This window comes from Oryx dammah, unplaced genomic scaffold, assembly GCF_014754425.2.
Source record: "Oryx dammah isolate SB20612 unplaced genomic scaffold, SCBI_Odam_1.1 HiC_scaffold_2, whole genome shotgun sequence".
In the NCBI taxonomy this organism is placed as follows: domain Eukaryota; kingdom Metazoa; phylum Chordata; class Mammalia; order Artiodactyla; family Bovidae; genus Oryx; species Oryx dammah.
Genome location: NW_024070186.1, coordinates 15,210,153 through 15,226,896, shown reverse-complemented (window position 1 = coordinate 15,226,896; position 16,744 = coordinate 15,210,153). Strand labels below are relative to the sequence as shown.

Below are 16,744 nucleotides of genomic sequence, written 5' to 3'. Positions count from 1 at the left end.
CACTCAGCTCTAATCAGTTTTCAAGTGGGCATGAAGACACCTGAGTTCTACTCCTGGCCCAGGGTGTCAGCGGAACACCTGAACTCTATACCTGGACAGGTGTATCAGGACACCTGAGTTCTTTTCCCAGTTCTGTTGCAAGTATGTTCAATGACTTTGGCAAAGTTCCTCAATCCTTTTTTTAAAATTTTAGTTATTTATTCGTTTACTTATTGACTTTTTGACCATTCCAGGTGGCATGCGGGTTCTTAGTTCCCAGACCAGGGATTGGACCTGTGCACCCTTCAGTGGAAGTTGGGAGTCTTAACCACTGGACCATGAAGTCCCATTCCTTGATCTTTATAAGCTGTGCCCTCATCTAAAAAGCAGCACCATCACTTTATGGATGGAATGCAGGCAGGGACAAGGGGGAGAAGCTTGAATATTTTGAAGTTCAAAGTAACCACATGGAATAGGGGGCTCCCGTCCCCTATTTTCTGATGCAATTGTTGCTTCCTCATTATAGAAAGAAATTTCCTTCTTCTCCTGGCTTTTCCTGTAGGGGCTCCCCACTGCTAAGAGCTAGAGAACCCCCTCTGAGAAGGGGAGGGAGTGGAGGGGGCTACCAGGCGCCTAATGCCCCCCAGTCGGTACAGGGGCTGCTCCCAGTTGGCCTTAGCCTCCTTCTGTGGGCATAAAGGTGCCCCCAGCACCCAGGTACCCAACACTGAACCTGTGCTGGAACAACTCAATACCAGACACAGACCTTCGGAATCTTGAGTCACCAAAAGAAACCAAAACAGGCACAGAGGGCTTTTTCAAAGAGGCCTTGGCCAACCACGGGCCCACAGCGATTACGCCCATCAGCCCTGGGTCTCTTGACATCACTCCTGCACATAAAACAGCCTTTCTTTCTTTCCTGTCTTTGTAAATAAATCAAGTCCCTTTCCCTTCTCTGCACCGTGCTGAAATCTGCCTTGTAAACTCAGTTCTCCGAGGACTGTCGAGTCCCCACAGTCCGCTGGATCATCTCTGTCCGAAAACACTTGGGTCTCTGTTAAGGGTCTCCAGGAAAGCTTGCCTCTGGGGAACACTGCTGCCTGACCAGCGCCTGTTCCTCGCAGTTTATTTCACAGGTGTTTCTGAAGGCTGGCTGCGGCTGAGCCCTCTGGGCCTAGGGCCAGAGCTGTGACCCATACTCACAACCCCAGCCTCACAGCGCCTCTGGGGGTCTCACTTTAAGTGATCAAGTCCTCTCTGTGATTTTCTTCCATTTCCTTTTTCTCAGTGTCACACAGAAGCCATCATCTCCCTGTCTGATATGTTTTCAGAGCCGCCAAATTTTGCACTGGTCTCTCATCAACACAAAACACCTTTCTTTCAGAAGAGCCTTGCAAAGTTCCCTACACTCCGTGCAGGTGTGAAATCCCCACGCGGTCCTGCAAATTCCACAGAAAGCCCCTCCTATAGCCCACACTGGTGGGCCAGGGTGGGGGCGGGGGGTGGTCCATTCTTGCCTATGTTTTAAATACACTCTTCTGAGTTTTGCAAAATACTAACTTAACTCATGCTCTTGTGATATAAAAATAAACTAAAAAAAATAAAAAAGAAACACTGTCTTGGAAATTCAGCAGGACTACAACACCTAGAGCTGTCTCGATGATGTTTATAAATCACTGAACTGTTCAGTGAGCATCGCCCTCGCCCACCTGCATGCGAGGAAGGTCACAAACATGGATGCTGCGGCCCCCACCAGCCCAGCGTGTACCTTCAGTGGAAACGCAGACTCCTTCTCCCATTTGGCGACGCGTCGTGACTCAAATGGGCCGAACTGCGTGCGCTTGACGAGCTGGGTCACGGCAAACACCCCCTCAGCTCCATCTTCCAGGCGTCTGATCTCCAGGTTGGAGGGAAGGGATGACCTAGAGATGAAACAAAGCAAGAGAGTCTCTGCCCTGAGTGCCCACTGGCCAGGGGGCCACCCTCACCAGGAACAGAGGGTTAGGATGATGGAGAAGGTCGCTCCCGCTGGCCCCAGAGCAGCTGATGGAGAGGTACTGACTTGAAGATGTGTTTATACTCCCTACCCAGGAGACAGAGCCAATGCTCACGTCCATGCGTGCACACACACACACACACACATACACACACACACACCCTAAGTGGGCCCATAGAGAGGGAGGGAGGACCAGAAAGAGGGATCCCCGCATGGCTGTGCTGGGCTGGGTTCATCATGAATTCGGCCTTTTTAAGTCAACTCAGGCAATGTTAAGGAGAGGACATGTGTATCCCAGGGGAAGAGGAAGGGAGGCATGTAGGTGGGGACCTAACGCGAGCCAAGACCAGGGCACGCCTAACCCACATCTGGGGTGGGGCATGGACCCCTCACAGAAGCGGCAGGCCGGTTGAGACGAGGAACCCATCCGGGAAGGACCGATGGCTCCCGGTGGAGCTCTGTGGGCAACGGGCAACCACTGAAGAGTCTGGAAGAGAGCTGGTCAGATCTGTGCTCCGGGCCAAAATAGGAATCTCTTTGCTCTGCACAGGTAAGTCACAGTCAAACCAGTTGGGAGGCTTCTAGGAACAGCAGTGATAAGATGACAGCTTGAGTGCCAGCCCATTCCTAAAGCAGATGTCGTGATGACAGCCACGTCCGAGGGGCCATCCTCTCCTCTTTACAGATGAGACAACCAAGATGCAAGAGGGGCACGTCACGTCCAAGTCCAAACAGCTACTACGTGGCAACAGGGCTGCAACCTGGGGCTCCACAGGGGATACGGTCCCCTGACCCCAGGGAAATGTGGACTGGCAGAGCCACGGAACCCCGGCTCCAGATCTAGGGGCTCGTCCAGCAGCTATTCCCCCTTTGCCTGGCCACCTGCACTCACTGCCCACGGCTCCAGCCCCCAACCAGGCATGTGTCAGACAGCGAGCCTGGGTTCAAACCACAGGGGAGACTGAATGAGCAGACCTACAACCTCAGCTGTGGTTGTTTGGTGTGTAAATCAACTCAGTGCCCCAGCTGAACCAGGAACTAGATAAAAGACATTAACCCAGATGCCTCCTCGACATGCCCTGGCTCATCCCAGGGGCAGGTAACCAGCTTGCAGTGGATGGAGATCTCGGATGGCCTCAAACGAGAGGACGGTCCCTCTCCTCCTTATTTGCTGTCTCCTCCCTTTGTGTAGACACCGAGGTGGCCAGGCTCTTGCCACAGGTGACTGACAGACAACCCTGTTTGACAGGGAGGATGGTAAAGACAGCTGGAGCAGGTCACTCACCTGGCCCTGCTTAACACGAAGGAGTCTTTGACCATGACCACTGGGCCCAGCTCCGGACATTCAGAGTCGTGGTACTGGCTGCAGTCCTCACACCCTGCAAACAGACATCCTGGCATCAGCAGGGGGCATCGAGGGGAGGGAGATGCCCACAGAGCATCCTGCAGCCTGGGCGTGACCCACAGCACTCCCCACAAGTACAAAAAGAGAGCAACACAGGACACGTGCCCCCAGGAGAAAAACCCAGCTCCACAGCACACAGCAAGGCTGCCTGAGTCAGCTCTATGGGGATGCAGGACAGGGTCTCCATAAATGAGAGTAAATGAAAATTCACCAACGTAACCTGTTTCTCATAAACTGAACATGTCAGAAACCTTTCTAAAACCCGGGATTACCTTTCTGAGTCTGCTGCCACCCCTGCCCCAGTGCCCTTTGTAGGGAGTTCTGGGAAAGAAGATTCTTTTAAAATCGGACCTGGTAGCACATGTCATGTCATACACCGTGGTTCTTAGTAACAGGGAAAATCCCATCTAAAAAGAGACAGCTTTTCTCTACACAAAGACCAGACGTGCATGTGACTCTGCCTGCTGGTGAAGGTGGGCCACGGGTCCCGGAACACTTACAGATGAACATGATCTCTTCATTCCCGTCCTCAGCCATTGCCGTCACCTGTCAGGACACAGCACCACATTAGTGAGCAGTTTGGGCCCAAGGCATTTTTTTTTTTTAAATTTATTGAGTAAACTTGATTTACAAAGTGGTGTTAATTTCTGCTACACGGCGAAGTGATTCCGTTACATATGCAGTCGTGTCCAGCTCTTTGTGACCCTGTGGACTGTACCCACCAGGCTCCTCTGTCCATGGGATTCTCCAGGCAAGAGCACTGGAGTGAGTTGCCGTGCCCTTCTCCATCAGTTATATATACAATTCTTCCTTACATTCTTTCCCACTGGCATTTTTGATGATTAATATTTTTTAATTGGAGGATAATTACTTTACGAGGTTGTGTTAGTTTCTGCTGTACAATGAAGTGAATCAGCTACAATGTATACATATATCCCCTCCCTCGCGTACCTCCCTCCCACACCTCCCTCCCACCCCCATCTCACACCTCCCTCCCACCCCCATCTCACACCTCAACATCACCACGGAGCACCGAGCTGAGCTCCCTGTGCTTCTGGACCTAGAGTCTGTCATACAGGATAAAGTTAGGAAGAGAAAAATTTCACATATGAATGCATATATGTGAAATCCAGAAAAAAGGATACAAATGAACCTATTTCCATGGGAGGAATAGAGACACAGATGTAGAGACATGTGACCACAGTGCAGGGAGGGGAGGGTGGGACGTACTGGGAGATTGGGATGGACATATATACATTACTGTGTGTAAAATAGCTACCTAGTGGGAAGCTGCTATAAAGACAGGAAACTCAGCTCAGGGCTCTACTGGCATTTTTTTTTTTTTTTTTAGTATTTATTTATTTGGTTGCACCAGGCATGTGGTAGTTCCCTGACCACGGATCTAACATAGGCCCCCTGCATTGGGAGCATGGAGTCTTAGCCCCTGGACCGCCAGGGAGCTCCCCCCCATTGGCATTTTTAAAGACAGTTCCTGCTCCCATGGACAGAGGAGCCTGGTAGGCTGAAGTCCATGGGGTTGCTAAGAGTCTGACATGACTGAGCGACTTCACTTTGACTTCTCACTTTCATGCATTGGAGAAGGAAATGGCAACCCACCCCAGTGTTCTTGCCTGGAGAATCCCAGGGATGGGGGAGCCTGGTGGGCTGCCATCTATGGGGTCGCACAGAGTCGGACATGACTGGTGTGACTTAGCAGCAGCAGCTAATGGCCCCCTAAACCATATACAGAGACTGACTTAGTGATGAGAAAAAAATTTTTTTTTCGATTTTGGTCACACCATGTGGCTTGCAGAATCTTAGTTCCCTGACCAGGGACAGAACCCGGGCTCTCGCAGTGGAAGCACAGAGCCCTAACCACTGCACAGCCAGGGAATTCCGTGACTTTGTGCTCCAAAGGCAACATGCAGTACGGTCCCCTACTGCGGGATGGGTTTGGGCCTTGAAATGCTTCCTCACTCAGAGCAATGTTGCTTTTAGCAAGCCACGCATGTGCAGGGCTCTGCATTTAGGACACTGTCGTGAACCCTGGCTTTCACCTTTCCCTAGCAGCCATCCGCTGCCATTTGTAAAATAAATGCTATTGTTGTTGTTGTTCAATCACTCAGTTGTATCCTACTCTTGCGACTCCGTGGACTGCAGCACGCCAGGCTTCCCTGTCCTTCACTATCTCTCAGAGCTTGCTCAAATTCAAGTCCATTGAGTTACTGATGCCATCCAACCATCTCAACTTCCGTTGCCCCCTTCTTCTCCTGCTTTCAATCTTTCCCAGCATCAGGGTCTTTTCCAATGAGTCTACTCTTCACATCAGGTGGCCAAAGTACTGGAGTTTCAGCTTCAGCACAGTCCTTCCAATGAACACCCAGGACTGATTTCCTTTAGGATGGACTGGCTGGATCTCCTTGCAGTCCAAAGGACTCTCAAACAGTCTTCTCCAAAACAACAGTTCAAAAGCATCAATTCTTTAGCACTCAAATGAAAGTGAAAGAGGAGAGTGAAAAAGTTGGCTTAAAGCTCAACATTCAGAAAACTAAGATCACGGCATCCGGTCCTATCACTTCATGGCAAATAGATGCGGAAACAGTGGACATAGTAGCTGACTTTATTTTGGGGCCTCCAAAATCACTGCAGATGGTGACTGCAGCCATGAAATTAAAAGCCGCTTACTCCTTGGAAGGAAAGTTATGACCAAGCTAGACAGCATATTAAAAAGCAAAGATATTACTTTGTCAACAAAGGTCCGTCTAGTCAAGGCTATGGCTTTTCCTGTGGTCATGTATAGATGTGAGAGTTGGACTATATAGAAAGCTGAGTGCTGAAGAATGACGCTTTTGAACTGTGGTATTGGAGAAGACTCTTGAGAGTCCCTTGGACAGGAAGGAGATCCAACCAGTCCATCCTAAAGATCAGTCCTGGGTGTTCATTCGAAGGACTGATGTTGAAGCTGAAACTCCAATACTTCGGCCACCTCATGCGAAGAGCTGACTCATTGGAAAAGACCCTGATGCTGGGAAAGATTGAGGGCAGGAGGAGAAGAGGACGACAGAGGATAAGATGGTTGGATGGCATCACCAACTCAAGGGACATGGGTTTGGGTGGACTCTGGGAGTTGGTGATGGACAGGGAGGCCTGGCGTGCTGCGGTTCATGGGATCGCAAAGAGTCGGACATGACTGAGCGACTGAACAGCTTTCTTTACGGTCCAGCTCTCACATCCATAGATGACTATTGGTAAAACCACATCTTTGACTATACGGACCTTTGTCAGCAAAGTGATGTTTCCACTTTTTCATACACTAAGTTTGTCATAGCTTTTCTTCCAAGGAGCCAGTGTATTTTAATTTCATGGCTGTAGTCACCATCCACAGTGATTTCGGAGCCTAAGGAAATAGTCTGTCACTGTTTCCATTGTTTCCCCATCTATTTGCCATTAAGTGATGGAACCAGATGCCATGATCTTAGTTTTTTTAATATGCTACCGTTTAAAGAAAGCCAGTTTTCACGTGGCCACTTCTATTCTCCCTCCCTCATAGGACTGTGAATGCCTCCAGGGCAGCCTTGTCTCACACGACCTCTATTTTTCTCCACCTGCTAACCTCTGCGAAACACCACATTTCTCACATTTCTCTCGGGGACTAAGGCACAACCTAACATCATGGAGGGGAGCCCTCCCACTCTCCACAAAACCTTTATCACATCCGGTCACTTCTATTTCCGGTTCAACCTTGAGGTTCACCTCCATAGCAGGCAGCCACGCCCAGCCCCACTACCTATATATTTGTGGGCAATCTGAACATGTTCATTCTGGGGTCTCAGACTCCTGACCATAGAAGGGAAATTAAGATGCCCACCCCATATAGTTTTGGGGTGAGTATAAAGTGAGATACACCTGGTGTGTGCCACTCAGTAACAGTTCCTCTTCCATCCCACCCCTCCATCCCCAATTGAGTCAACCCAGTGCATCCTTCCTGTATCCCACTCCTGGCCAAGACCATCTGTGGTACCATTTTGGGGAAGTGTGCAGGCTGGCATACTTCCTGAATGCTGATTCCATATGCCCTCTGCCCCATTCCCATCCCCAGGAGCTATTAAAGGATGAACAGCAGACAATGCAAAGTCCAAATGAAAATGCAGATTTGCTGAGCACATAATTTCATTAGCAGAGTAGAGGATTCCACCACGGAAGTCAATTAGTTACAAGGAAACAAGGCAGAGAGACGGGATTTCCAATTTGCCCTTAAAATGCCCAAGGATCATATTTTCCCCCAAACACAGCACAGTAGTTTCTGTTCCTAGGAACACTCCTTTACATTACAAGATGTCTCAGGTGGCTCAGCATGTTTAACTTGGGGCTTCCTGCCTGATGGCCTGCACGGGCAGGGTCAGAGGTCAGTCTGGAATGTGGGCAACAGCTGGTCACAGAGCAAAAGAGGAAGGACAAAGAGGAAGAAACATGTGGAAACCCACTTTTGTGAGCTGCTGAGGTGCCCTCAGGGGCCTGAGAACCATCTGCCCACTGGCAGGAACCCCCTCCACTGGTCAATACCCGGTCATGTTCAAGGAAGTTCTCAAGAACTTCCTTGAACTTCCTGCATGATTCTGCCAGGTCATGGCAGAATATAGGGTTCCCACAAAGCTGGCAGCATCAGAGAGTACAAACGACGGGAACCCCTCTGGCCTTTCTTGGGGCATGATGTGGCCACCTGCCTCTGGTCTGGCCTCTCAAGGAGTCCACCTCCTGGCTATTATAAGTAGCCCTTCTGTGAACACGGGGATGCCAGAATCCTTCTGAATTACAGTTTTCTCTCAGAGATATACCCAGGGATTGCTGGATCATATGCTAGTTCTCAGTTTTTTAGGGAACCTCCATAGTTTTTTCCACAGTGGTTGTACCAACTGACATTCCCTCCAACAGCGTAGAAGGGTTCCCTTTTCTCTACACCCTCTCCATCACTTGTTACCTGTAGACTTCTCAGTGATGGCCATACTGACCAGTGTGAAGTGATACTGCACTGTAGTTTTGATCTGCATTTCTCTAACAATTAGTGATGCTGAGCATCCTTTCACATGCCCATTTGGCATCCCTGGGCTTCTCTGGTGGCTCAGATGGTAAAGAATCTGCCTGCAGTGCAGAAGACCCGGGTTTGATCCCTGGGTCAGGAAGATTCCCTGGAGAAGGGAATGGCTACCCACTCCAGTATTCTGGCGTGGAAAATCCCATGGACAGAGGAGCCTGGTCTGCTGCAGTCCAAGAGGTCACAAAGAGCCAGACACGACTGAGCAACTAACACTTGGCATCCCTATGACTTCCTTTGGCAAAATGTCTACTTAGGTCTTCTGCCCACTTTTTGACTTGTTTGTTTTTCTGTTACTGAGTTATATAAGCTATCTGTATATTTTGGAAAGTAAGCCCTTGTCAACTGCACCATTTGCAAATATTTTCTCCCATTCCATAGGTTGTCTTTTCATTGTGGTTTCTTCTGCTGTGCAAAAGCTTATGACTTTGATTAGATCCCATTGGTTCAGTTTTGCTTTTATTTCTATTGCATCAGTACGATTTATGTCAGAGAATGTTTGGGCTATAGTCTCTTCTAGGAGTTTTCTGGTGTCTTGTCTTTATGCCATTTTGAGTTTATTTTCATGTGCAGTGAGAGACCATGGTCTAACTTCATTGCTTTATAGGTAGCCATCCAGCTTTCCCAATGTCAGTTGCTAAAGAGACTGTCTTTTCTCCATTGCACATTCTTGCCTCCTTTTTTGAAAATTAATTGACCGTAGATGCTTGCGTTTATTTCCAGGCTTTCTACTCTGTTCTACTGATCCACAGGTCTGTTTCTGTGCCATACCAAGCTGTTTTGATTAGTACACCTTTGTAATATTATCTGAAGCCTGAGTTGTGATGCCTCCAGCTTTGTTCTTCCTACTCAGGACTGATTTGGCAATTCTGTGTCTCTTATGGTTCCATATAAATTTTAGGATTATTTTTCTATGAATTATGTCTCCGGTCATTTGATATGGATTGCAATCAATTTGTAGACTGCTTTGAGTATTATGGCCATTTTAACAATACTATTTCTTCTAATCAAAGAGCATGGGCTATCTTTCCATTTCTTTAAACAATATTTAATTTCCTTTATCAGTGTTTTATAGTTCTCAGCATATAAGTCATTCATTTCCTCGATCAGCTTTATTTCTAAGTATTTTTTATGCAATTTTAAACAGGATTTTTTTTTTAACTTTCCCTTTCTGATATTTCACTGTTAGTGTAAAGTAAGTGCTACAGATTTACGCATGTTAATCCTGTATCCCGCTACTTTCTGAATTCATTTATCGGTTCTTGTAGTTTTTGTGTGGCATCTTTTTTGTTGTTGTTCAAGTGGCTAAGTTGCGTCTAGCTCTTCATGACCTCAAGGACTACAGCACACCAGGTTTCCCTGTTCTTCACTATTTCCTGGAGTTTGCCCAAACTCATGTCCATTGAGTTGGTGATGCCATCCAATCATAACATCCTTTGTTGCCCCTTCTCCTGCCCTCGATCTTTTCCAGCATCAGGGTCTTTTCCAATGAATCAGCTCTTCCCATCAGGTGGCCAAAGTACTGGAGCTTCAGCATCAGCCCTTCCAATGAATATTCACGGTTGATTTTCTTTAAGATTGACTGCTTTGATCTTCTTGCAGTCCAAGGGACTCTCAAGAGTCTTCTTCACCACCACAATTTGAAAGCATCAATTCTTCAGCACTCAGACTTCTTTATGGTTCAGTGCTCACATCCATACACGACTACTGGAAAAACCATAGCTTTGACTATATATGTACCTTTGTTGGCAAAGAGATGTCTCTGCTTTTTAATCTGCTATCTAGGTTTGTCATTAAAAAAAAAAAAAAAAAAAGGCAGAGACATCACGTTGCCAACCAAGGTTTGTTGTGATTTTGGAGCCCGAGAAAATAAAGTCTTTCACTGCTTCCGTGTTTTCTTCCTCTATTTGCCATGAAGTGATGGCACCAGATGCCATGATCTGAGTTCAAAAATACTGGAATGGGTTGCCATTCACTCCTCCAGTGGACCATGTTTTGTCAGAACTCTTCACTGTGACCTGTCCATTTTGGGTGGCCCTGCATGGCATGGCTCAGAGCGTCACTGAGTTACACAAGCCCCTTTGCCACGACAAGGCTGTGATCCATGAAGAAGTGGCATCTCTAGGTTTTTCTATATATAGTATCATGTCACTTGCAAATAAAGACAATTTTACCTCTTCCTTCCAGTCTGGATACCTTTTCTTTTTCTTGTCTGATTACTGTGGCCTGCACTTCTAATAACTATGTTGAACAGAAGTGGTGAGAGTGGACACATTTAGTCCAGATTTTAGCAAGGAGGCTTTCAGCTTTTCACTGTTGCATATTACATTAGTGACGTGTATGTCATAATAGGTTTTATAAAGAAGCCTCCTGAAGTCTGTGCTATCCTGGAAATATCCCTTTGGTGCGTGGAATGCTCCTTTGTAGAAGGGAATTTCAGTCTCCAGACTTCTCCAGCATGTAAGAAATCCTAGAATAAGGGACTGTAGACAGTACTGTTGTAGGGGAAAATGACAGAAAAATTCACAGAGTGTGAGATTTAGCCATTTTAACTACTGATCCTGGAGATATGTACCTTACACCAGTGGTTCTCAAAGTGTGGTCCCTGGACTTGCAAAGAGTAACACCAGCAGCATCTGGGACTTTCTTGAAAAGGCAAATTCTTGGGTCCCTCCCCAGACCTGCTGGAGCAGCCTCTCTGGGCTGGGATCTCCCTACTCTGCACACCTTTAGGTTATTCTGAGGCAGCTCAAGTCTGAGAACAGCTGCTTAACCTTAAACCTTTTTAAAACTTACATGGCTGCCAAAAGAAAACAAACAACAAACTGTGATCACTGGAGGGCCACAGTAATAGTGTCAGGAAACCAGATTCATCCTGAACGTCAGTTAGGCTCAGGTCAAGGTGACCTGTGTGTAACTTGGTGAGAAACGGTTTGAAAGGAAGGGTGATGTAGAGCAGATGTTCTCTGTGACAACTGAGGTTTACAAGGCAGCCCCCGTAATGACAACTGTTAGAAAATGATTCTGTAAAGGAAGATTAAAGTGGGAGGAATCACCCTACCTGACTCAAACTTAATTATAAAGCAACAGCAATGAGCACTCGGGTTTAGTTGGAGGGACAGAAGCATAGGTCAACGGAAACGGAGAACATATTCACACAAATATGCTCAACTGATTTTGAACAAAGAGTAGAAGCAGCTCAACTAAAGAAACATGGTCTTTTCAACAGTGCTGGAGCAACTGGACATGCAGAGGCAAAAAAAAAAAAAAAGGAAAAAAAAAGAACTGTGACCTTACATCTTATACAAGGATTAATTCCTAACAGATAAGAAACTTAAAAGGATAATTTTTTTTTAATAGGAGAAAATCTTTAGAAACTAGGGATAGCCAGCTTTTAGACTTATTACCAAAAGCATAGTTTACTAAAGGAAAACTGATAAATGGGACTTCACCAAAATTTTAAGATTTTGCTTTACAGAATTCACTGTTAAGAGGATGAACAAAGTAAAGACCTGGAGACATTTTAACAAACCATGTATCCATATGTAAGATATGCAAAGAACTCTTAAAACCCAAGGATAAAAATGCAAGCAACCCATTTATAAAGTGGGCAAAAGACATAAACAGACATTTCACCAACAAAAACACTGGGATGACAAACAAGCACATGAAAAGCTGTCCAACATCACGAGCCTCCAAGTACAAAGCACAGTGAGACACCACTACATGCCTCTCAGAACAGCGGGGACCGGGGCGCCCATGTGCCCTGGTGGGAATGGATCCATTCGACAATTTCTGATAAGTCAACATGGCCTATGACCCAGCAACAGTACTGGCTGGGTGGTCATCCCAGAGAAATGGAAAGTTACATCCATATAAAAGCCTGTACATGACTGTTGGGGGCAGCTTGATTCCTAACATCCCCAGCTGGAGATAACCCAGGGTGCCTCACTGAGTGACCGGTTCTGGAACCCATCTACAGTCTGGAATACCAGTCAGCACTGAAAACATGGAACTCCTGACACACGACAGACCCTGGTGAGTCTCCAGAATGCTACTGGCTGAAAAAAGCCAGTCCCCAGCAGTTACATAGTGTGTGATCCTGTTCATGTTCTTGAAATGGCAAAATTAGTGAGAAGGGAACTAGAGCAGTGAGTGGTTGGTGGGGGTCAAGGAGGGGTTGGGGTGGAAAGACAGAGGGCATGAGGCTATAAGAGGGCTCCAACCAGGCTGGCATGTCCTGCATCTGGACCCCATCAAGGTCACCATTCCTCCAGTCACCCAGTACCGGAGCTGTGCATGGTGGTACCACTGGTGGGAAGTGGATGAAGCGAACATGGATCTCTGCGTTCTTTTTCACAACCACGGGGGTAGCCACAGTGATCTCCAAATCACAGCAGTTTAAAAGCGACGTCCAGCACAATGGGTGGGAATGGTCTGGATCCCGGTGGAAATAAAGCACATCAGACCTTGACTGGACAGTCGGATATCTGAACATTGGCTGGGCATCTGGCCAGATTTTGACCACATCAAGGTGCCAGCATTAAACATTTTAGGTGGGCTCACGTATGGTGGTTATTTTTAGAGTCCTTCTCCTGGAGAGACACAGATCAAAATGTTCACAGATGCAGTGACATGACCAGGGTTGGCCTCTGGGTCTGACCAGTGGCAAGTCCTGGCCGGGGTGGAGGGGGTGGTCAGGCCCCGGGCAGCGGTGGCTGGGGTGGTGATGGATGCGTGACTGTTGCCAGCCTGTTTCCTGTGTCCAGGTTTTCGTATGAAAACTCCTTGTGAGTGGCACCCATACACACGTCCCCTGTCCTCTGCTTCCATTGACATTTTTTGAGTCCTACCCCCAGAGTTGACTGAAGACGCACGTCAAGTCCATTAAACATATTTTTCTTCACCTCACTTGACCTCTGGGTCACTCCAGACGTGGCTAACCTTCTTCCTCTCCCCACACTCACTTGCCATTACCCCCCACGCCCAAGTCCACCCAGGCCTTGACCCCACCTGATGCTTAGGTCCAGGCATGACCGACCTCTTTGCTGATGGTCCCACAAAAGTGTTGTATGAAACGCTATTTCCTGCCCTTCACCTGAGAGTATTAAGTGGCTTAGCCTTACTTGATACAGCTGTTCAGTTCAGTTCAGTTCAGTCGCTCAGTCGTGTCCAACTGTTTGTGACCCCATGAATTGCAGCATGCCAGGCCTCCCTGTCCATTACCAACTCCCAGAGTTCACTCAAACTCACATCCATTGAATCGGTGATGCCATCCAGCCATCTCATCCTCTGTCGTCCCCTTCTCCTCCTGCCCCCAATCCCTCCCAGCACCACGGTTCTGTCCAGTGAGTCAGCTCTTCTCATGAGGTGGCCAAAGTATTGGAGTTTCAGCTTCAGCATCAGTCCTTCCAATGAACACTCAGGACTGATCTCCTTTAGGATGGACTGGCTGGATCTCCTTGCAGCCCAAGGGACTCAAAGAGTCTTCTCCAACACCACAGTTCAAAAGCATCAACTCTTTGGTGCTCAGCTTTCTTCACAGTCCAACTCTCACATCCATACATGACCACTGGAAACCATAGCCTTGACTAGACGGACCTTTGTTGGCAAAGTAATGTCTCTGCTTTTTAATATGCTATCTAGGTTGGTCATAACTTTCCTTCCAAGGAGTAAGCATCTTTTAATTTCATGGCTGCAATCACCATCTGAAACAGCTGTGAGGGATGTAATTTCCAGCGTATTATAAATACTGACTTCTTAAAAAATAGTTCTGTGGCTCTTTAAGCATGTCTATTGGAATCGAAGTACCAGAGTGTGACATCCGGTCATAGGGTATATGGACAAGCTCTTCTCCCCCTTCAGGAGGCGCTTCTGTCTCTACAGCGTTTGTTTCCATCACTGCAGGTATTAAACCCCACGTGTTACATTGGTGCTTACACAGATCTTTTACGCATATAGATCAAACCAGTCTTGATTTCCTAGGACCCTGAGTATGTGGTAACGTCTCCTGGACTGAGCTATCATTCCAATAACTGGGACACCACTGATCAAAATGGAAATGCTGCCCACACTGGCGACCAGTGACCTGACACACAAGCTCGGTTTAATGAGGTAAAAGGGGCTTTCTCCCCAGTCCACTCACGTATGGTGGAATTTGATTCAGCTCTGCTCCTATCCTCTGCTCTCACAGATGTGAGTGCAGAAGGCTCTGCTCCACAGACAAGCAACTTTGCAGGGGAGGAGCTCTGTCACTACTTAGCGAAAGCCACTGCCCGAGGTCTCCTAGACACCGTGATGCCCACACGCCCATGAGCTGACTACAGCCCACACCAAGACTGGGGCTGGGGGTCGCCATGTCCTGGATGACGGAAGGGGCCTTTCTTAAGCCGGAAGCACTTCAGGGAGGTGAGGACCAGGGCCGCGAGCGCAGGGCAAAGGTCTCTCTCACCCTGAGGGGCAGTTTAAAAATGCTGCCGGTCTCCTGGGCCCTGATTCCCCGACCACACCCCAACCTGCACACCTGTCAGCTGACTTCCGCGAACGGCACCGCCTGACGCCCCCTGCACGTTCCCCACCAGTCGAGCAGCAAGGCCTGCCTCACTCTAGAAACACTGCTTGTCCCGTCCTGACTCATTTCCCCTCTGCCTCCACCCTGTTTCTAGGGGAAGACACAGAGTTGCTGGACCCCTGCCCAAAGCCCCCAGGGGTGTCTGGCTCTCAGGGTGAACTCTGAGTAGAGTACAGCCTGTGCTGCCCTGACCTGGCCACACAAAGCCTGCTGCCACCCCAGGGCCTTTGCACTTGCCGTCACTCCAGATCTCCACTGAGGAACACTGGTTTCCATTCAGCCATCCCGTCCCCAGATAGACCTTCTGGGTTCCCCACTGCCCAAGTGCGCCCACCCCAGCCCAAACCCCCACCTCCAGCTGCTACCCTTCCTGCCTTCTCCGCCAGGCTCCAACCACTATCCATCTCCTCCCCTCCGGAACATTCGATCTATGGGGCAGGGCCTTCTCTCTTCTCTGCAGCACCCGGCAAGGGACAGCTGCTTGAATGCAGGCATACATGAACTGTGTGAGATGAACTCAGCAAGTATTGTCATGGGTCACAACTGTGAAAAGGAGGCTGAGAAAGCATTTGAATCCCTGCTCACAATCTCAACCTCTCAAATCTCATGTCCAAGAAACAGCTGCCTTCAATCTCTCTTAAATCTGCAGAATGGGTGCAGTGTTCTCCTGGCCTTCTACACAGACAATGGTATGTGAGATGTATATGCCAAGCTAATGGAGCTCTTTCTCAAAAACAATCATTCCCAGAAAAGCTATTAGCCTTGCAGTTGAGTTTTTTTTTAATGGGTGTTCTGGAAAAATATAAATTTTTTTTATGTTTACAAAATAGAACATATTACTACTGCATTCTTTGTTGGCAACTTTCTTGCAAAAATATGAATTAAAGATATAGGAGGAAAAAACTGCATAGGGTAAGTCCTACTATTTTTCCTCTTCAAAACTCAAACTACACTTGTTTTCTTAACCATTCCCATAAGGTAGTGATGTCAAGGAAATGCAGAGAAGCAGAGTGAAGCAGCGAAAATGTGGAAAATGTGAAAATATCCAGGTTTGAAACAAAATATGGTAGTGGTATGTGTGTAGTGGGGCGGAGAGAGAAGAGGGAGGCTGACTTATAAAAACAAAGTGTCCACAATCATTACAGGTTCCAGGGAGAGACCAGTTGCTCATTTACTTTTCATCCTTAAAAATACTTCCAGGAACTTAACAGTGTTCTCCAAACTGATCTGGTGAGTCCAGATTTTATGAGAGTGGCTTAGGCAAACGTGGTATTTGTGGGCTGGCAGCTTTAACTATGTACATGGGTCCACGTGTCTCTGATCACACACTTTTTTCTACCATTTTAATCTACCCATGGTGTACCCAGTGGTGGGGAGGGGGCAATTTCTGAGCGTTTGTGGATTTAAAAAAATCTCATCCACTACATTAAGAGCTTAATAAACACAAAATAACTATAACCATCAGGTAGGTGGATATTTCCATAGGGCGTTTCCACTTGTCCCGTCAAAGCTGACCCTCACCCGTCCCCGACATCCTCTCCAAAGGCCCACATGGCTTGCTGGTCCACCTGTCCGTGCCAGGGCGGGGCCAGCGCACCCCTTCCCAGCACGGCCACCCACCCGGAGAGTAGGCACATGTCACCTGTCCACGGGTTTCACTATCACGCCTCTGCCACGCAAGGGTTTACATAAACGGGATGC

The 16,744-nt window shown here is 47.8% G+C and overlaps 1 protein-coding gene across 2 annotated transcripts in view; it reads right to left on the bottom strand.

Moving 5' to 3' along the window:
• Positions 1-16,744, bottom strand: part of PRDM15 (PR/SET domain 15) — a 61,156-nt gene that overhangs the window by 43,877 nt on the left and 535 nt on the right. The window contains exons 2-4 of one of the 2 annotated variants that reach the window (XM_040231473.1): positions 3,881-3,926; positions 3,261-3,354; positions 1,748-1,901 (exon numbers count right to left, since the gene is read on the bottom strand). In XM_040231473.1, the coding sequence (XP_040087407.1) occupies positions 1,748-1,901; positions 3,261-3,354; positions 3,881-3,917 (285 nt within the window). In that variant the 5' untranslated portion in view covers positions 3,918-3,926. Of the gene's footprint in view, positions 1-1,747; positions 1,902-3,260; positions 3,355-3,880; positions 3,927-16,744 lie in introns of those variants that run through there. The other variant, XM_040231482.1, reaches the window with a different exon arrangement.